This window comes from Passer montanus, unplaced genomic scaffold (assembly GCF_014805655.1).
Source record: "Passer montanus isolate IOZ18808 unplaced genomic scaffold, ASM1480565v1 scaffold17, whole genome shotgun sequence".
In the NCBI taxonomy this organism is placed as follows: domain Eukaryota; kingdom Metazoa; phylum Chordata; class Aves; order Passeriformes; family Passeridae; genus Passer; species Passer montanus.
The window spans coordinates 2998796-3021196 of record NW_024364270.1 but is presented as its reverse complement, the minus strand read 5'-3'; the positions used below and the strand labels follow the sequence as shown (position 1 = coordinate 3021196).

The window sequence follows — 22401 nt, the reverse complement described above, 5'->3', positions numbered from 1 at the left end:
GAAGTATTCTCTATTGCTGAGGTGCATACACCGTGCAGTTGAAGCTGGGTGGTCATTATGACTGAAGCTTGCTGAATACTTGAAGTATTCTCTATTACTGAGGTAATAGACCGTGCAGTTGAAGCTGAGCGCTCTGCAGTCAGAGAAACATTACGTGTCTTGGTACAAGCCAGCAACGCAAGCCCCTCACAGTGGCCTGTGCTTTTCCATGAAGACATAAACCCTGCAGCTGAAAGGAACTCCCTATGACTATGGCTGCTGCCATTAAGTAAGCATAAGAATATAATGTGTCAGTTTGCAAGTTTTTCTAAGATACTATTTGAAAAATCCAAGCTAAAATTTGTCTCAGGTCGGCCGATAATTTACCTTGAAGGCAGCAATGTTTTAATGAACTCAGAACTTATCTTTAGGCCATTGGAGAATATGTGACAGTCAAATAACTCTATTCTTTGACTTCCTGCCTTTTCTATTCCTCTTTATATTACTTAAAAAATTTACTATTAGTTGTTGTTGCAAACAAGAATCATGGCTTAAAATGAATGCTGAAGTACAAGGTGTCACTTGGGTTTTTTTGGTTCATGTTTCAGAATGGAAAAATGGCTAGTGAAAACATTTGCTGAATCAAAAAATCAAAACTTATGACCATGGCTGGCTACATTCTACAAAGAAAATTACAGTGCTGGGTGTCCTTTGTGAGGGACTGCACACAACAGTGCAGTAGTGATTGGTATTCCCTAGACAGAGACCTAAATTGTGTGTTGTTCAAGTGACATTCAGAAGAACTGCTTTAGCTTTGCAAAAGACTGAGAGAGCAGAGATTCTGCTGCCTTTATCATCTGTATCTTAGTAGAAGAGTCTTTCCTCTCTCATTTTCTTGATTGGGAATCAATTCTGGTGAAAAGGCGCCCAGAGATTGGTGACTGGGCAAAACTTTTTCTACACTCATATTGGCTGAATAGTTTTGTGGAATTCAATGCAAAACTGTATATTATTGTGCAATGTATTTGTATTACACTCATCAAATTACTGCACATCATGTGGCTGTCCTAGTAGCTGATTCACAGTTTGTTCTGCATATCGAATATCTACTAACACTGTCCTTGACTTCCTATCTGTCTGGCAGCTTCATACCTGGAGAAGGTGAGCACTGCACTGAATGATGAGATTTCAAATCTTCTTCAAAGTCAAGAAAAAAGTCCTCAAAATCACGCTCATCTATTGGGGAGAGAAAAGTCCAGAATTGTTACTGTAATTTTCAGGAAAGGTTTTTTTTAGTAAAAGTTGAAAAAATGCCTGTGGTATTTAAGGCCTGGTCTTATCTCTTTCCCTGCTGAACCATGAGCAGAAGCAGACATGCCTACTTGGTTTTGAATTAATGTACTCAGGATTATTTAAAAGTTGGCATCTTTACTTCTCTGAAAATAATCACTTACAGGTACATTCTCTATTGCCTAATTTGCAGTGTGATTGTCTAGGAAGGAGTTTAAAAGATGAATTCTGCTGTTGTGCTATACTACTAAGAATTAATCAAGTGTTCTGTGTTTCTTTTGTCATCACCAGCACATATTCTTGGTTCTATTCTTGCTGAACTTTGAGACCTACTGGCTTGCAGGGACAGAGATAGCACAGAATGCAGCAGGGTGGTGTAAATGTATGTGTGCCCCTACATAACAGATCCAGTAACGGACCTAGTGCTGAAGGGGAAGAAAAATGCAGTAGTCTCATGTCCTGGAAAACAAATGTGCTCTCTGGCAACCCTGGTTATGTGCATGGACTGGGGAACAAGAGGCTGGAGAGCAGTGCCATGGAAAGGGACTGGGGGGTCCTGGTCGATGGCAAGTTGAACACAGGTCAGCAGTGCCCTGGCAGCCAGGAGGGCCAGCACTGTCCTGGGGGACATCAGGCACAGCATCAGAGCTGGGCCAAGGAGGGGATTGTTCCACTGTGCTCTGCACTGGGGCAGCCTCACCTCAAGTCCTGGGGGCAGGTTTGGGTGCCACAATATAAGAGAAATATAAAGCTAAAGATATTAGAGAGCTTCCAAAGGAGGGCCACAAGGATGGTGAAGGGCCTTGAGGGGAAGCCGTATGAGGAGCTGAGGTAGCTTGTTCTGTTCAGCCTGAAGGAGACTGAGGGGAGACCTCAGTGTGTCTTCAACATCCTCACAAGGGGAGGCAGAGGCACAGGTACCAAACTCTTTCCCTCATGACTAGGGACAGGACTCAAGGAAATGACATGAAGCTGAGCCAGGTTTAGGTTGGATATCAAGAAAAGGCTTTTCACCAGAGGATGACTGGGCTGTGGAACAGGCTCCAAAGGAAAGTGGTTTGGACAATGCTCTCAGGCACATGGAGTGATTCTTGGAGCTGCCCTGTGCAGGGTCAGGAGTTGAACTGGATGATCCTTGTGGGTCCCTTTTAATTCAGCATATTCTATGATTCTACAATTCTATGAAAAAATATGCCAAAGTAGCCACATATTTTGGCTATTACTCACCCTGAAGTGTGTGGGTAAGCTTAGGACATGTTCCATTCTGAGGCTGGCAAGAAACTACATCTTAGCTGGCCTGCTCTTGTATGGAATTATATACCAGCTGAACTACTCTGTCTCTCATATAAAGGGAAGATTTAATTTACCACATTATTATGCTATTATTTGGATGAAAAGACGAGTGCATAAGTGAGGGAGATTTTTGAATGGCAGACCTAAAATAATGAGTTTGCTAAGCACAGGAATACTTAAATAACATATTATTGAGCAAGAAACAAGGTAGAGGCCACATCTACAACTGTAAAGAGTATTGGATTTATTTAAAAGCACAGGTTGCTCACAGCCTTCAGGCAGACTTAAAAGCCTAAGATGATGGTTACCTTGAATTTGTAGCAGTCCAGCGTCCTTTCTATGAACATCATCAAGGCTGCTATTATCATCTTTGTTCCATTGGCTGGAGATTCTGTAGTGGTTCTCACAAGCTCCAAAGGCACAGCACTGATAGGCATAAGGCATTTCCATGACCCTGCAGAAGAACAAGGCAGCATACCATGGTAGTGGTTAAGCACCAGAGTTACTGGATTGTACTGCTCCTCTACAGTTAACACAAAGGAAATATCCACAGTTTATCCAAAGTTTAAATATCCACAACTGGAAGTAAAAACATCTCTGAATAAAACTCAGTCATATAATACAAAATGAGGATTCACAAATAAAATTCCTCACTGGAAATGCAGATGGTTTCTAGGCTAATTTTAGAAAAAGCATACTGCAGTTTTCTTATGTGTTTTCATAGGAGACATGAAAGTGGGAGATCTATGTCTTGCTGTTGAGTGAATGTTACTCAGAACTGTATTTCTGCTTTTATGATTTTTCAATGATTTTACTGTGTAAATCAACAGTTTATCCAACAGTTACTTTCTTAACGGTTTATTTTAAATAAAACACATCTGAAGATCACAACCTGCTATCAGGCAAAACCAAAACACTTCCCAAACTGAATTTCTTCACTTCAGGAGATCTTTTGGAAATCAACCTTTATTCACCTCTCTCCACATTCAACTCATTTCACAGTAAGATGGCAAAAAGGGGATTGTTTCTTGTGCAGAAGATCAGGAAATCAGTATTCTAAACCAAAAGGTGAGGGAATTGGGCACTGTATGTGAAATGTCACTAAGAGAAAAATTTTAGTTTATTAATTGTCTTAAAAAGGAGAACAGTCATTGCAAGACACAGGATACTCATTCTTAATTCTTTTAAGATAACTTTTATTCCTAACACTAATATACGTCAGTGAGTTCCAGTGATTATGAAGGCTCCTGTTGCCAGAAAATTGCACATTTCTGCTACACCGCGAATTTAATTCCTTCGTGGATGCACAAATTCTGGGGGAGCAGGGAAGAACTACTTTCTGAGTTCTGTAGACTACTTCTATTCCATAGACATTTTATGCTATGGAAGCAAAGCTATTTAATTTGCATAGTTCACCAACAACACATAGTAAAACCTAAAAACTCACCTTAATTCCAAAAGCCCAATATACCAAAAAGTTCAAAGATAAAGAGGTGATTAGAAGTTATTCTGAATTAACTTAAAAGGAATAAACTAGATCCTCCTATCAGATTACTTTCAACAGGTTAATCATGTAAATTAACATAATGAGTGTAATAAGCAACCTCTAACCCCCTGGGAAATCTGCAGAGAAATCAAGCTGAATCAGGCCCAGTGCCAACAGGACTTAGACTTGTGCACTAGCCAAAACTTGGTACAAAGGGGAACAAACAGAATCTTAAGTTCTAAAGTGATTTTTTTAAATTTGTGCATTTGGGGGCATTTAGATTCTATAACCTTACATTTCTGTTGGAAATTAACCACAATAATCTGTACCCTTGTACCCAATACAAAATTTTTAGGGTACTCAATAATAGTTCAAAATAACCAAGATCCAACTGTCAAGCAACCTCAGGCCAGCAGATTTAAATATTTAATTTCTAACACATTCATCTGCATGTGGTAACACATGCCATCTTTTAACATAAGATTATCTTGATTAAACATTTTTGAACACATTTCCCATAAGCCCTTCTTAAACAAACTAGTATTAAACCCCTTGATTACTAGACTAAGCCATAGCTAATCATCTGGGATAAAAACAATCCCAATCCCCAAACAGAAATTCCCTTTCTTTTGGAACAATAAAAACAATTATCAAAAGTTCTGTGAGGTGATCCCTGCAACTTGTGGCTTCAGACCTTTGGAAGGACATTGATACAGCTGGGGGAATGAACAGTTAGTGGATATTTTAAGCACAAGAGACTGAGAGAAATGTATTCTATTCTCTGATTATTCAAACACCTCTATAACAGATTTCCAGATCTTGTGCTTGTCCCAGCCTGCTGGTCTGTCATACACTGGAAATGTGGATTTCCCACATTGTACCAGTCCACTACTTTGATGATGTAGCCAAAAAACATCCATGGATTTTAAATTATATTTAAACAGCAAGACTCCCATTTCTTATCCTCTCTGTAGGTATTTCTAGCATCCATTCTTAAATCTGAACAGTTTATGTTTGTTTTTCCCCTCAGCCTGTGTTATTAGGATATATACATAATCTTTAAATTAGCAAATGCTGCTTAATCTGTGTGCAAAGCCCAGCTGCACACAATGGCTGCAACCCAGAACACAGAGGCCAAAACATACTTTGCAAAGCAGGGAAATAAGCATCAGATCTTCTTGGTGACAGAGGAGTTTTTTTTTTTGTTTGTTTGGTTGGTTTTTTGTCTCATAAAAGCTACATTTAACAAAAAAAAAAAAAAAGAAAAAACAAAGAAGGAACTTTCAGGTGTACAGTGCTGGAGGCAGTCCTTTTTATGGCTAGTGCTTATTTGATGTGGGTGATTAGATTTGGACTTTGTCAAATTAAACTCTTAGAAACACTGCCTAACTTTATTTTTATATACTCCTTATCTTACTAATGATATCTGTACCCTTGATAATTCTTTTTTCCTCTAGCAAGGAATGCCTCTTTTTTGTGTTTTTAGATTAAGCAGCAGAGAACACAAGGTCGTTTTCTCCCTCACAAAGGTGTGGAGTTAATGGTGAACAGGAAGGCACAGTTATGATGAATGGAGCAAAGCACTGAGTTCTTTTCAGCACTGAATCAAAGCATCAGATAAAGAAGGAAGGAGTGGCTGGCAGCCTGACTTTGCCTCCTCCAGGCTGGCTGCAGTAGGCTGGGCTCAGCTCTGCAGAGTGTACTAGTGCTGTTGCTGAAGATGGGGAAGGGGATGCTCAACTCTTTGATGTGTCTGTGTTGATGAATTTAGATGAGAAGGAAGTTTTTATACAGGAATTTGTCTTTAATGTAACCACTGGCTAGTTACAACAATTGCAAATGGTGAAATTCCATTTTGTTTTAGATGTCTGTTTAAGTTTGGTGCTTTGTGCATTTTCTGTGCAGTTATCCTGCATGAAATCTTGACCTCATTTTGATTTATGGTAAAAGTAATGCAGCCTGTAGGTCAGGATTTTACCTTATTCTCTTCTGACTGGGTATAATTTGTTCTTATGGATGCTAATTAACTCTAGATATCATACTTTGAATACACTTTAAAAAAGAATTAAGTTAGTTTGACACATCCTTGTTAACAATTTGCCCGGATGAAATACACTGTACTTTCATTTGAGTAATGTACACAGTTTTGCTGAAGGGAAATTAATATAGAGTATAATTTTGAGAAAATAATTTAAAAAATCTTAATTCATAATTCAGTTGAATAATTGATTATTCTAGGACTATTGCAGCACCTGTTATGCCTCTAGGTAAAGGTATATGCATAATTATATAATTGCCAGGTTGGAGTAATAACTTTACTTGTGTTTACATTCTTTTAAAGAAATGTCAATTATTTTAGAATTGTCACCTGCCTCAGTATTTGGGCAAAGCCAATGAGAGAATAATAAGCTCAGTCTCAACCAATCATGATTTTTATGGTACTTGCTCCTTGGCCTCTGAGACCTATCTCAAGATCTCTAATGTAAAAGAGGTTTAAGGCCTCTAGTACTTTGAATATTAAAGTTATAGTTTCATGCAGTTTGATGAAGTCACTGTCTAATTTGCCCTGTGACAAACTACCATTTTTGGGTTTATTAAGACCTTTAAGGCATTGTTTCCTAACCTTGGAACCACTTTTTGCAGCTCTTATCTCAGTTTGTGTTAACATGCCATCACAAAAGTGCTCTAGGATGGATCCCTCCAGTGCTGTACACAGCTCCACACTTCTACTCATCATTCCCTTACTGAGAACTCCAAACACTCCAGTCCTTGTTGTTAATGCTCGCATCTTGAGCTGTCTGCCTGCTTGGGCTCCTGGGCCTTTTCCAGTGCAAAAGGCAAATCCTGTGAAACTTAAGGATGGGCCCTCCATCTTCGGAGATACTCCAAAGCTCTCTGGATGTGGTCCTGGGCAACAGGCTCCAGGCGCCCCTGCCTGAGCAGATGGTTAGACAAGATAGCCTCAAAGGTCCCTTGCAACCTCAACCACTCTGTGATTTTCTAACTATTTGCACACTGTTTAGTTGTTTCATATTTTCAGATACCAAAATTTTACAGTAAAACATGATAAAGTATATGCTGCACTTGTTCTAATGAAAAAATAAAAATGAAAGGAGAGTTAGGGGAAACTCCCAAATATCCTGAAGTCAGAGACAAAACCCTCTTTGTCGTGACCCTGAAATTAGTTTAGTTGGTTATAGCATTGTGCTAATAATGCCAAGGTCATAGGTTCAAGCTCCATACAGGCCATGGTCACCCAGTGACTGGAAGAGCTGTCTTTAGTCTTCAGAGGACACTTCCTTCCTGTATCACAGAGGACCCACAGAAATTATTAATATTGAAGTGTGTTATTAATACTTGAGAAATATTATCTCAATCTTAATCAAAAGATTACAGAAAAATCATGTTCAAAGATAAGAGGTGAAATCTTTTGGTCTTTCAGCAGTATATTCTTCCTCTGCATTTGCTGTGCTCTCATTATGTATAATGGGAGTTCTGTGAGCACAGTCCAGTAGAAGAAGGACGTATCACCAAGCTGCCAGCAATATTGTTTTAACAGCTTTTGAAACATATCACCAGGAAGCAGATGTGGCTCGTACTAAGCAACTACTGGGGTTAATATTTCAAAACCTTCATAGTTTCTTCAGTTGAAAGTGAGCATAATAAAAGAAGTCTATCATTTTTATCATATTTGCTTTAGTTTTAATGGCACAGATCAAAGACTGACAATACGAAGTAACATGCGTTACACACTGACACACCTTCCATTGCACATGAACACAAATGTGGCTTATTAGTTTTAATGATATACTCACTTGAGTTCTGGAAAATTTTCAGATGTTATCAAACTTTGTAGGGCATGATTTCCTGTTAATTTTAAATGAGTTAAACCATGTAGCCCCGTCACAGGAAAAGAGGACAAAAGGTTGGATGACACATCCCTGCGTAACAGCAAATAAAAATCAGCTTATGGTTTTCATTTTTTTTTCAGCACTAGAAGTGTCACATTGAAAAAATAGGTTAAAGTTTTCTAACTCAATAAAAAAAGACTGTAGTAAACAGAGGCCCCAGTGAATGCAGCAAAGCTGCAGCACTGCTCAGGAATACTCACCTTTATGTCTAGCAGAAAGCTAACAGTAACATCTAGTAGTTAGTTGGGTCTCTGTTCCCAAATTTTGACTCAAAGTAGTCATAGTGACAGCTTTAAGACTAGCAAATGACTTTTAAAACCTTCTCCCCAGACTATTTGAATTCAAAGGAGCCAAACAGCTTCCCACAGTTTAAAAGTTTCAGTGGGATGCTACAGGGCATGGCTGCCCTGCAAGCTGCCCAAGGAGCAGGTCAGCGTTGTGGGGAAGATGTGCATTTCAGGAAGGGACAGGTCTGGGCTGGAGCAGAGGGAGATGACATTTCCAAGCTGAAATTTGTCTGAGTGGCTGAGGGAAGACACAACAGTGCAGATGAACACAGATGGGTAACTTGGGGAAGGTAAAACAGGTGAATGAAAAAGTGCTAAGGGATTAAGGTGATACAGCAAAATAGTGAAAGAGGGGGAGTCCAGAGGTAGTTTTCTATTTTGCTCTCTCTCCTATTTATTCAATGAGTTTTTTCAGTCCTTCTTACAATTATCTACTCTGAAATACTTCAGATGGTCAACAGTCAAGGAGGACGAAACGAAGTCTAATGCAGTCAAAATGCTTTTGTGTACAGGAAAGTCTGGACTATACACTGAAATCTAAGGCCTAGACAGAAAATAAAGTCTGTTCATGCACTGGGCTTCTACCTCTCTGGTTTACTGTCTGCTTTCTTGCACACAGCACCATTAAAGACCAAAGGTGAAATTCAGGTTCTACTGCAATGCTAAAAATGACCACTGACTTGAGGTGGACCAAGGTTAGAGACTCCCATTTCAGGAAACACTGGCACACTGTGTTACTGTTGTGTTCAAGGGCATTTTTCTTTAGCCTCCTCTGACTGTTGTATTGTCCAAATTTACTGCTCATCTCACAAAGTAGGTAAGTTCTGAGAAGGGCCCCAAGAGGGATATTATAGACAAAATTGTCTGTGTGGGCATTTGTCAATGCACCATTCAGAGGGCTTTGCATATCAACAGAAAATAATACCTCTCCAAATTTAGGTTTAGCAGATACCAGATTATCTGTAAGCAAATGCCCAGCATCATATTTTTGTGACAACCATGCAGCAAGATGACTGCAGAGGAATTTTTATCACATCTTCCCCATACAGCCAATGCCTCAGTGATTCATATCAAAAAAGCATTACAGTGACAGTTGGAAGTAGGAAAAAAATAAATTAGTAAGCACTGAGAAGTGCTTGTGAACAAGGCCTTCAAATCTGGCTGTAGAGTGTTTTGACCACTAACTGCTCTGGCAGAACTTACTAAAGAGGAAAAACTGTTTCATCAAATGAGGAACAATAAAATAGAGATGAATTAAAAAAAATAATTCTGATTTAATTTTTAATCCAATTCCTGAGGCCTGAAACACAACTAACAGGAAATATTTACCACTGCTACAACAGATTAACTGCTAATAAATTGAGTGAAAAGAGGCAGATGCACTGATAATGTTCATGGACCCCAAATGATTACACAGTGTTGTATGCAGCTTTGCTGTAATACCTATGTGAATTGGGGAAGTACAAGAAAGCAGACATTTAGATATGGATTCAACAGACCAGATAATTACAAGAGAAACCCTCAATTTCTGCTGGGGCACCAAGTTATTAAATTTTTGTATGCTCTTGCAAGAAAAGTGCAAAAATTGAATGTATAAGATATTAAAATACTTACAGTTTGATCAGAGATGGTAAAGAGGAGAAGGCATTGGGGTGAATAGTTTTAATTTTGTTCCAAGCTAAATCCCTACAAGAAAAGTGAGTAGAAAATTACATACCCACTGAGTGAATATGGAAGTTTCAAACACTTGATTAGGAGGCCTAAATATAAAAAAGTATCGATAATGTGCCAATATTTTCAATAAGCTCCTGCATATCTCATAGTGCAAAGGATTTTTTAATTTTTTGTTAGTCAGTTGTGGTGTTTTTAAACTGGCAACTTAAAATATCTCAATGCCTGCCACAGCCCAAGACATTTCAGTCTGCTTCACAGCCTCCTAATGCAGCAGAAAGAAGGGTGGGTTATATGGACTAAGTCTTCTAAAACTTTCTCATGTGACTAAGAGCAGCAACCCATGGTCAAAAGGCTTAACTTCCTAATCTCAGTTTTCACTGCCCCTGAAAAGTCAAAGAGACTGAAAGCAACTCTTAAAAATGTATGGCTTCAATTCTGCAAAAAATTCCAACCATGAGGAATTTCTTGACAAAAATCATTCCTCTAGCACATGAGTCTGTGTGACAACTGGAAACCTGCACATGACTGGACTCCACATCTCAAGATGCTGTTCTCTGTAAAAAGACTTCTCACTCCCTAGAGCTGATTATAACGTGAACCTGCCAACGGATACCAGCTCTGGCCCAGTAAGTCTCTCTACTTCCACCAGAAACATTTAGAAGTGACAGTTTTTATGGCTATAAGCTTATATATTTTAATTCATTGCTGCAGGTGCTAAACCTCACAATGTTTGCTCTCCTTTCCCAGTTATGAACTCACAGTGAAAGACCACAGTGAGGAAAAACTGAAATAAGGATCCTTTGGGGTACATCATGGGCAGACATCGTACAGCCCATATTTTTGAGAGCCTGTGTGGATGTCTGTTAGGGGTACTCACAGAGAGCGAAGAGCAGCCAGCTGCCGAAACGTGTCTGCTTTGATTTCAGCAATTTCATTGTGATGCAAGTCTCTGAAATAGCAATAAGCGTCTCCTCAGTTTCAAACACAGTTGGAAGGCACTTTGGGGTGTTTTAGATTGTGCTTATGATCCACTTCAATAAAGTGTATCTGGGGTATGTCAAATCAGCCAGCAATAACCAAGTTAATTCTACTCAAACACACATAGATGCTTCTTTTTAAGCTTTTTAGGGTGGTTTAACACTTACATTTTTTGGAGTTTTTTACATGCAGTAAAACAGGGTAAATCTTGCAGCAGGTTATAAGACAGATCCCTGAATTATACAAGAAACAAATATATTAACATCAAAGGAATGTTAAAAGAAAAATAGCTTTCATTGTGTAGCTTCATGCTCAATTAAAAATAATTTATTTTTATCCACAGTCAGAGAAGAAGTGTACAAACTCACTTATTTCTCATCTGTCACATTTTGATTTCTAACTGAAGAGGCAAGAGGAGGGGAAAAGGCAAGATTTATTAACTCCATATCCACATTTGCAAATTCCTTGCATTGTCTGAAGATTTCCTGCCTAAAGTGCAGACTTCTGCTGAGTGTCTTAAATCCATAAACTGGATTTATATCACAGACTTCGTAGTTATCATGTCTAAATTCTGATGAAGACTTTAACAATTTAAAATAATCTACTAAGCATATATATTCATATTTTTTCAGAGAAGATCCTGTATTTTTCTGACAAGAGCCACAATCAGCTTCCCATTCTACACTTTAATTAAGCAGTATTGCCTCTGATCCTTAGACTGCTACATCTTATAACTGAGGGAAATGGTCAAAAAATATTGGAACTAACTTTGAAATCAATCACTACATGGGGGAAAAAAAACCTTAAAAATACTTGAGCCAAAACTCAACAAATTACAGAATAACTGAAACATCTGGACTGATTTACAGTATAATATAACTAATCAAAACCAAGCTCAGGCAATTTGCAGAAACTGAAGGGGAAAAAGAAAAGGAACCAGACACCAGCCCCCACCACCCAAGAGTCACATCCTATATATAAGTGTGTGTGTGTGTGTGTGCGTACGTATGCGTGTGTGTGTTGTTCAGGAAAAACTAAATGGGGAAATTTGCATGCGAAAAGAATAGAGAAAAAAGCTTATGCCTAGAATTAGAAAAAATGCCCTTTTTCACAGTTATCCAGTATTATCACATGAAAGAGATTCACTTTTCACTTTGTGAAATTCTTCTCACTTCTCAAATTCTCTAAAACTGGTTCATCTCCATCTATTTAATCCATTGGTAAAACTGTATTTTCACTGTTATTTTTCCAAGAGGGGCACTTGGACTATTTTATATTTGATTAGTGGAAGTAGTGCAAGTAATGACTGTTTGTGTCTTTAAGTGTTTGTGTCTTCACTCTGATTTTACTCTGTAGAAAGGCAAATCTCAATATGTTTGGGGTGCGGGGTTTTTTGTTTGTTTGGTTTGGTTTGGTTTGTGTGTATGCAAAAAAAGGTACACTGTGGCCCAAATCAGACATTACAGAGGGTTCAAGTGAGCTAGAGGCTTTTAATCCAAGGTAAAGGATGTTTTGTATGTCTGGCAGACACTGGCTATTCTGTCATCCACAGGTTTATCACTTAGGTCTTCTTAAAAATATGTTACCAGCTTGAATTTTGTATATACTGACACCCCTCCTCACACATGGAAAAAACCCCTGAACTTGACACCCTTCTCCCCTCAGTTTCTGTCAGAACTCCAGGAAATATTTTACTTGTTTATTTTTAAGTTATTTTTTTCCCACTTTCTTAATACACAGGCTCTTGGCAGCAGCAGAGGGCAAGTGGCTTTGTTCCCTGTGCCCAGCTGTGCTGAGGGAGCCTTTCCAGGGCTGCTGGGACCATGCCCTCCCAGACTTTCCTGCAGGTGAGCACACAGCCAGGAGCCTCCTGCACATCCATCTCAGCAGGACGCACAAACTGCCTTCCAAAGCAGTGCTTGCCCTTGGGTGGGAGTTGAGTGTATTTGTTTGTGAGTGTAACTGAGCCCGGGAGCCCCTGCGAGGTCGCAGACTCAGGCATGGGTGGTGGGTTCAGTGCACCCACATCCTCCCTGGCACTGCCAGAACTGATGTCAAAGCGAAATGGGGACTCAGCTGGCTCATTCCAATCTGGCAGCAATGGGGAAAGAGCAGCTCTCGAGTACTTGAAATTGATGATAAATCAATTCCCTCCTCTTTTAAGTATCAGCTTGAATTATGTAGGGTAGCACTCAAAAATAAAAAATGTGAATTTCCAATGGACAGTCCTACTCTACTATGAACGCTGTAAGTTATTAATTGCTGTATTTGTTTGCACTCTGTTTTGAGATTACTTATTGTTTTTGAATGTTACAGGACATATTTAAACTTAATTCTGTGTGCAGACTTTTTTTTGTGGCAGCAGACTGTCTTTTATCATTCTGGAAATGATTATATTGAATCCATTAACTAAAATGTAATTTTTTCTGGAAATGTTCTTGACATTCACTCTGGTATTCAAATAATGCATTATAATTAGTGTTATTTTAATGCTGGCCAGAGAACTAATATCAAATAGATTCCTAGTGATGTAGTACATAGAGGAAAGTGCTTTTGGCTCATTCTCAAAGAAGTGGACATAACAATTACTTTCGTTAGTGATTAAGCAAAATCCAAGGAAATCTCCAAGCTAAAATAATATTGTGTATTTAGTATACCAAACATGCCCAGCTATGTCAAAGAATAGTCTATTACAACTTCAGTCAGCCACTTATGTCTGGTTGGGAAAGAAACTAAAAGAGGAACATAACAAGTACTCAAAACTGCTGTCCTTATATTTTCTATTCACTTCAATGAATTATTTGCCTTAGTGAGAAAAAAATCCTAAAGTACTGTAGAAGAGACAGAATGAATGAAAATAAGGTAGCTCTGTCTTTTTTTAAACAAAATCAAGAACCTTTTTATATCTTCCTAAAAGTATGCTAAGTAATTATCTTTCGCAGAAATGTATGGGAAATCCTGATTGGTAAGAGGGTTGTAAACTTTTTAAATAACACAGGAGCCAACTCCCTGAGCTGAATTCCTAAGAAGTAATGTGATACACAGAAATAGCAGTAATTGGGTAGTTTTAAAATCATAATAGCTTCATTTGTCTATTAATCTCTTGCATTACTGTCATGTTAATAATCTTACTGAAACATACAGCACTTGGAGATTAGGTAACTGGTCACAAGCTGATTTGGGGAGAGAGGTGATCTGTGCTCCTGTGAGTGTCCTGTTGAAAGAATTTATGAAAAACAATTACTTTTTGAAGACTGAAAACCAAAATTTTTTAGCACATTCTTTATAGTATACAAGAAAGTAAAACAAAGCAGAAATACTTCTCTAGCACTTACAAACTCTCCAGACTTGTAGTCCCTGTCAGATCAGGAAACTCTGTTAACTGTGAAGCACCATTTAAAGTCCTACAATTTAAAAAAACAATTTCAGTAAAATTATGGTGATGAAAGTGTGGGACAACTCTAGTATTGCAATATAAAAAGAAAACTAAAATAAAAAGTAAACACATACAGAGTTCTTAGTTCTGGTAAGTGTTGAAAAGAAGATTTTCCAACAAGCTGGATAGGGTTATCATAAAAATGTCTGAAAAAAAATGATAAAAAGACAATTAATGAAAAATATTTTATAATATTCTAAATATATTATTATATTGTAATCAAATGAGTCAACTCTCTATGTTGAATCACAGACTGTGCCCCTCTGGTTGTAGTCAGTCACCTTCTGGGCTTTTCTCACCCTCTAATCTATATTCATCAGTCACATGTCACATTTTGAACATTCAATTAGTCACTGTGTTCCTGTTTAATGCCAGAAGCCAGCCAACAAAATATTCTCTCTTCCTCCCATGTTTGGGAAGACAAAATTTCACATATGAAGACTTTTGTTATGACCTAAGACAAATGTAAGGATAGCACATAAAGAAGTCAGAACTTCCCCAATTCAGAAGAGGTTCCCTTGCCCTTTTGAAGTCATGCTGCTTTTGCTCATGGAATATTACTCAAGATGAATCATTATTTTTCTTACAATTATTTTGCAATTTCTTAATTTGAAGTTGTCCATTAAGTGCATTTTCACGTAAGACGATGGGAATTCAGAACAGAGTCCATCAAGAGTAATTTTTACCAGCTTTTATGTTGCCAGTAATGCTAAGAGATTTAGAAGTAACCATTCAAATAAAAGGTCAAAGGCCAGAGACCACTACTTGCTTCCCTTAATCAGGGCTTGAAAACTGCCATTCTTTCCACGAATCTGGAAAGATACAAGCTTGTTTGCTTGTATGGTGACGTGCTACAAAGTGTACTCACAAAAAAAAGCTATTTGACAATTAGCCACAAATATGATACTTAGTTCCACATTCTCTAATACAAAGAGTCATTGAAAAGATTCTTATCACTTACATTGTAATAAGTGAAGGATTACCCACAAATGCACGCTCAGGTATTGACTTGATGTTATTGCTATGAAATCCCCTGCAAAGAAAAAAACATTCATATGGTAAGGAAAAAAAAAAAAGTCAAGACTCAGTCTGTAATCACAATGCACAATGATGGTTTCTGTTTGTAGTAAGGAGTGTCTGTATGTAAAGGTATATCTTTGTTTTCTGGATTAAGACAGAACTGAAAAAAGCAAAAGCAATGGAAAAAACAGAGAAGAAGAGAAGAGAAGAGAAGAGAAGAGAAGAGAAGAGAAGAGAAGAGAAGAGAAGAGAAGAGAGCAAAATTGTTGAAATACTGCACTTCTTTAAATGAACAAAACCATTCAGATGAAGTAGACTTCAAAATGGCATTTCAAGTGTCAGGGTATATGCATGTATGTATATTGATATAATGTAAATATGGACAAATATATGAACTAAGACCATCAATAGTTAAATATTAATAATTAAATAGCTAACAATATGTTTCCCCCTGTGCTTGTTAAACTGCAACTATTTTTTTGCTGGATGGCACAAGTTTATAAAGGAAATTATTTTATACACTATATTGTAATGTTGATCCTCCCACAACCACCTTTTTGTTGAGATATTTTAAATGTGGACACAAACAAAATGTAATTGTGCCTGCTGGACAGAGAGCCAAATCTTTGTCTCATCATTAATTACTGGATTTAATTCATATGAGTAATTCTCCATTGTGAAAAACAAAAGGAACAACTAAGATTTCAAAAGAACAATGATGATTTGTGTGGGAAACTCCCATTAGTTCAGTCGGGTATGAAGAAGTCTTCCCAGCTTAAATTTATGCATTGCTAAGCCTCCAATTGCTCACTGAGGCAAGCACTCTTGGCCATTACTTGAACAGGTCCCACATTATTGGTTTTAGTGGTTTAGGCATTGTGCTACTGTGATGAGCTGCAGAGCAAGGCTTTACATCCCTGCTTGCTTTGCACGCAGGCTCTAAGCAGAAGAGCATCTCATCTAGAACCAGTAAACAGACTGGTTTTGAATGGGATCCCTTGCATGGCAGAAAAAACCCAAAGAAATGGCACAACTACCTCCCAGAGCAATATCTGCTGCTAGCTGTGCACAAAAAGGTCGCAGCTTATGTTTTCAGCCCAAACTGTGAGAGAGACACGAGGTCCCACCCAGAAACAGCCTTACGAAGGTGGCCCTGCAATGGGCTGGGGCTGGGCTCCCACGAGGGTCTGTGGATCCTTACAGGATCAGCTCCCAGGGCTACACAAAGCACAGAACCACACGATCTCATGGTCTGTGCTGCAATTTCAGACCCCAAATGTTTCTGGCCCATAGTTGATACTCAGAGGTGAAACCCTGTTGGGGGCCAGTACGCAACCTCAGGCACATCAGGCAGCTGGTGCATGTGATGCAAACTGAGTCACCCATTTTTGGCTACTGGCTCCAGAGGTTATCAAAAAGGCAATCCTTTGAGGTCACTGGATTTCAAACTAATTATTTTATGGCATAAACAGCAGCCGAGAACATTTGGGCTAGGAAAACCATAGCCCTGCTGCCTGTTGCAGAGCTGCATTTTGGCAACACTGGAGGTGCTGAGCAGGAGTCTACAGTATCTGGGGGTACCTGCTCTGGAAAAAATCTCTGGTGGCTACTTAAAATTGGCTTTAGATCAGTTTGTGATGTACCAGGGGTACAACCATGTTCAATTAGTATGTGATTACTTATTTTTGTTAAAAATCTATGCTGATAGTACCACTAACACGGTAAATAAGTCAAATGGAAAGAATTCTGAGCATATGTATTATTGTGTACATTGTGTGTATGATGTGTGAACATAGTTTAACTACTTTCAATTTTTAATAATTCAAACATTTTTCAAAATAAATTTGAATAATTTAATTTCATTGTTGATTTTCCTGATGCAAACTACGCCTGTGCATACAAAAACATTTTATTCACAACATTACAAAGAAATGACTATATATATTGAAAATAAATTGCTCTAATTTAATAGAGGTGAGGGAGGGAAGTTGGTAAAATTTAATTAAACCTGATGGACTAATAAAGATGTTATGCTTTCTTAGCTAGAAGACTAATACATTGGAGAGTTTGCAAAATCTAACCCTTGTGTTTGGGACTAAAAGTGAATTAAATGTGTTTGTTGTTTACTGCATTCCAGAAAGGAAGTTCCTGGAAAAGACCCACTGCACAAGGCAACATAAAAGTAAAAGTTGTCAGAACTTGAATGGTCTAAACTGGACATTGAAAATTATTTTTTATGTATGTTGGCATGCTTATTAGTTTTTCCTAGGATATCAGTTTTTAAGGATTACTGATAAAATCACCAGCATTAAAAAAAGAAATCACAGTAGACAAAACATCCTTCTTTCTAATATGAGCTCTGTACTTACAGCTCTTTTAGGTTTGTTAGTGTCCTGATAGCAGTGGGGAACTCGTCCAGACTGTTGTAATTTAAATCTCTGTGTGAAAATAGATATTATTATTTTAGTTATGCACTGCATGAGAGATAACATAGCATTGTTGGCATTTGTAACGAACTATCATCTTCTATGCATTGAATAAATACATACAGCAAAAAGACAGGAAATCCTCAAAAGTGTATGGATATTTTCCAACAGAGTCTATTTAGAGCACATTATGGTTCCTATTTTTATCAGCATTCTATTTTTAGTTACATTTTAGCTATTCTGTAATAAAAAAAAGTAAGTAAATTCGCGTACTACTAAGGGATTTCTAAATTGCCCACCCTTAGCAATACATTCAAGTATTAACAGGGAAAAAAGGCTTTCAAAACAATATTCAATGGTTTTGGTGATCTGCCCTTTACATGTCTAATACACTTCTCTATAAATATTTCTAACTGTATTGTTAATTTTAAGACTTGACAACAGTCAAGGGAATAGTTCTAACCACACAAGCTGTGTGGTTAGTACTGCTCATGCTGTAGCAGTAATTAGACTTTATTCTGGTAGGCTGAATGGATTATAATCCTACTTCTGCCTTCAGCATGACTTGTGTATCTTTCAGCATTCAGGAGATGGCTGAAACTAAAATTGAGATATTCCAGTTTACTGTGATGCTCTCTGGCAATGCTTTGTGAGGAAAATAGTCTGAAAAACTGGAGCAAAAGCCTTTTTAAACAGGCAGGCAAAGCCCAAGCCACAATTTACAATAGATTGAAATTGAAATAGTATCAGGCTGAAGTAATGCAGGCAGGAAACTGCTGTCTGAACTCAACAAGGCTTTCCTTCCTGCTTGTAAATCTCTCCTGCTTATTGACAAAAAGAGATTACAGGCATGTACGGTTTGGTTTTGCCCTCTAGTGATATGTGATTTCAAGACCTACGCCTCAATGCAAACAAATGATCTTAAAGCTGGCGCCCATCATTTACACCAAGATCTCTTCAGATTATCTTGAGACTATCTGGGAACTGGTCTATACATTATGCAATTACTGTGCTTGAGGCAAGTGCTACACTGCCCTGCTGCAGGGAAGTGGCTGCACCTACATTTATTCCCAGGTTTGTGACTGCTCTCTGTGTTTTCATCTCTCTTGTGCCAGGTGGCTGGGACTGGGTTTGCAATTACTTATTCCATTGTTCTGTTTTTCCCCATTTGTGACCAAGTGCCATGTGAATATCACTTAAATAAACAAAACAAACCACTACTTTTTCCCTCTTCCTTTCCCGTCCTCCTTTCCGGTGCTACACTAAGGGACTTCCTCTCAACTCACAGGCTAAAAGTCCAAATTGGAAAACTGCAATTCAGTGGTGAGGGATCAATGCAATCAAACTGGTGATAAAAAACCCCAAGAAGTCCATATCTCCTTGCTTCCTAATCTCAATGACAGATGAAAGTGGGCAGTAAACAGGTTTGTGGATGGAAAAGCAAATAGCCATCGTTAGACTAGCAATATCCATGTCTGAAACAATTTGTTTCTCGTAACTGGGTTTTTAACCTCTGTCCTGGTTGGATAAAACATCCAAAATCACTGAAAATGATGCAGCTGACTGCAGCAGGTGCGGGAGGAAGCACATGCAGATTTTTACTGTCCCTGTGGCATTTCTGGGGTCTGGGTGAATCCAGCAGATAACATCTGTATTTCACTAACTGTAGCAAAATAATTTCTGCTAACCATTAGCACTGCATTCCTGTTTGGTATTTTATAGATTATGGTTTTGCTGGAAAACTCAAGAAAATTTGAATTGGCCGAAACAGAATTACAGTGAAAACTTGAGGAAGCTTCAGTCTTTACCACTGCTATTCTTTATCAGAGCTCTCTAAAGATGAAAACTTGGATACAACTGAAACATTTTGCCCACTTGTAAAGCACATGCATAATTTGACTACCTAGAATTTTTGCTTTTTCCAGGTATAAAAAAATAAACCCATCTAATCTAATTTTATAACTCTCCTCTGTGGTAAGGTAGTTTCTTAATGTTAAAGCTTTTCACTGTGACAATTTCCCAATCCAGCTATTAGCTTTATTGATTGAACAAGACAAATAAATAGTACTAAACTAGGCAACCATAAGTTCGTGAATAGTCAGTCCTTTTTCTATGCTCAACACAGTTTTCAACTGTCTTTCAAACAATTTATCAATTGACAATGCTTATTAAAAAGGCAAACTAATTTTATAGTAAAAAATAGGATTTACTATATAGAGTCATTGTGAACTATCACTTAGATCCTGTAGCGATTAGGCAAGCCAAAACCCACATTTGGCTTTTGGGCTATTTTTATTCTTTCAGAATATTAATGAAAACACTCTAAAAAAAAAAAAAAAAAGAAACAAATAAGAGGTCAACTCACAATGTCTCTAGGCTGTGGAGCCCATCAAAGCATTTCTTTCCCAGGGAATAGATTCTATTGTTATGGAGATGTCTGCAGGGGAACATTAAGCACGCAGTCAGGAAAGTACATGGCACACAGTGTACTAAAGCAAAACATTTTGATGGTTAAATCAAAATTAACTTATTTGCAGGCATGCATTGATTATATGCAATCATGCTTTTGCAGGAGCATGTATAGGTGACACCTCTGCTGCCCGCCATCCATTCTCCCAATACCTCTCCATTTGGTTTCACAGAAGGGATCTGTTTTAAAACGACCTAGATTGTTCAAAAGTGTTATATCCTGTAGTTCCAGGCTGGGGTTTGCATAATGAATAGACATATTATCAATGATAGCTAATTAGTTAAGTAACACGCCTGAAAAACTGTGTGTGGGGTGTGAGGTGTATATTTGGAAGATGTATATTCAGAAAGTGTTAGAGGGTATGGCCCAAAAGAGCAGCCATTGAGGAGATGGATAACACAGAAGAGAGGTAAGGGGCATTAGGTTTGCAGAATGCAAAATGACACAAAATCGTAACACAAAAAGTTGTAACTTCCCTTAAATGAGTAAAGCAAGTAATCTTAGAAGTGCTGTAACTTGATTTGCTTTGAAATTATGAAAATCAGTAAATACGACCTAAAATATTTAGCACTTGAAAGTAATTTTTATATATTTTAACCAATTCTATCCCTTCCTCCCTGCCACCCATCTCAAGACTCTGAGTTCTACCTATTTCTGTCTTTAGACTGACATGGAAAAAAAACTCTGAGTGAAGCTCATTAATGTGAGTAGATTCAACTTGTAGCCACTTCAGGTCATTTCATTTAAAAAGAATGCCTTTTCCCCAGATTTTTCCTTTTATTTTGTCCTCAAAATGCTACCCCTGTAGTAGAGGGAAACTAAGGGAGAAGGGCTTTAAGAGAAAAGAAAGGCTGTGAATGAATGGCTGCCAGGCCCTTCATTATAATCTGAAAATATTTTTAAAGATCAGGGGCTCTATGAATGTTCAGCAGAACCTACAGAAATTGAGTCTACCTGTCCATCAAAGACAGGGATTCTGACAGCAAAATAAAAATGTTCTGTCGATTTTTTCTTTTCTAGAGAGAAACATAATCAACTCTATATTTTTAATGACTACCCTGACCTTTAATGCTTTAGATAGCATGGAGAGTGCATCTTCAAATTCCAATTATGTTTGGATCTTTAATTATAAAGGTTTTGACTTGCTCCAATTGACCATGCACTTTTCCACTGTGTTGAAAATTTGCCGTACTGTATAGAGTAGCAACCCAATGAAAGCAGAACCACACACAAAGATTTTGATGAGCCGAAAAGATCAGCTATTGAAGGTTGTGAGGAATGATTCAACTACTAATCACTATAAAGCCCAGATGATTAGAAATAAGTAAGGCAGAGCTTAAATAGGGAAACCTAACTGAGCAGAAGCAAGCATGGCATGGAAAGAAATTATTTTCTCCTGCATTTCTTAACTGTCTTCTTACCACTACATTTCTGGTAGGGGTCTAGAGAACAATGTTCAAGACAGCCTCTTGTCTTTTCCATTGCTGATATAAGTCTAGAAGGTCAATCAATCACAAATCCATCCATTCTTTTACTTGAATGGGATTGATATTTAATGCAAAGAGAAAGCAAAGGCTTTGCAGCACAAGTCAGATGTTTATCCCCAATTTTGGGGCCCCATGGAGGCAGAGATAGTGACTATAGCTGTAAGTGAAGAACCCTGATGTGTGCCAGGTTCAATGCTTACACTGGGGCATGGTTTCTGACAGCCTGTACAGCTTGACTATGTAATTCTCTCTTTAATAATGTTGACGCTCTCCAAAGCATCCTGAAATTACTTCTCCATTAAGTTTCTCCAGCCAGTCTAGATTTTTTCCATTTGGTACATTCCCAGAAGATAAGAAGCTGAACCCATGATTCATAGTATGCCTTCCAGATTTTGGTGCCAGCCATGCATGTTTCATTTAGCTGAACTGGTTTGCAAACATAACCAAATACAAAACTACATATACTTTCCATGACAGGAAATGCATATTTTTTCTACTGGATGGCATTCTTTCCAAGTTCCCCAGAAAGATTTCCATTTGTTTCCTGTTTCTAATCTTCCCTTTTTCAATCTTAGACAGCACACAATGCACCCCTTCCTGTTTGTTTTGCTGACCAGATAGGGTGATTTTTAATTCTTTTCAATATTTTTATTGAGATGGAAAC

At 38.0% G+C, this 22401-nt stretch overlaps 1 protein-coding gene across 1 annotated transcript in view; it reads right to left on the bottom strand.

Moving 5' to 3' along the window:
* The window catches only part of LGR5 (leucine rich repeat containing G protein-coupled receptor 5), a 92015-nt gene that overhangs the window by 4550 nt on the left and 65064 nt on the right, over nt 1-22401 (bottom strand). Inside the window, exons 6-17 of the mRNA XM_039703851.1 lie at nt 20146-20217; nt 17724-17792; nt 15296-15367; nt 14409-14480; nt 14234-14302; nt 14041-14112; nt 11066-11131; nt 10798-10869; nt 9861-9932; nt 7864-7989; nt 2871-3016; nt 1132-1215 (exon numbers count right to left, since the gene is read on the bottom strand). Coding sequence (XP_039559785.1) covers nt 1132-1215; nt 2871-3016; nt 7864-7989; nt 9861-9932; nt 10798-10869; nt 11066-11131; nt 14041-14112; nt 14234-14302; nt 14409-14480; nt 15296-15367; nt 17724-17792; nt 20146-20217 — 992 coding nt within the window. The remainder of the gene's footprint in view (nt 1-1131; nt 1216-2870; nt 3017-7863; nt 7990-9860; nt 9933-10797; nt 10870-11065; nt 11132-14040; nt 14113-14233; nt 14303-14408; nt 14481-15295; nt 15368-17723; nt 17793-20145; nt 20218-22401) is intronic.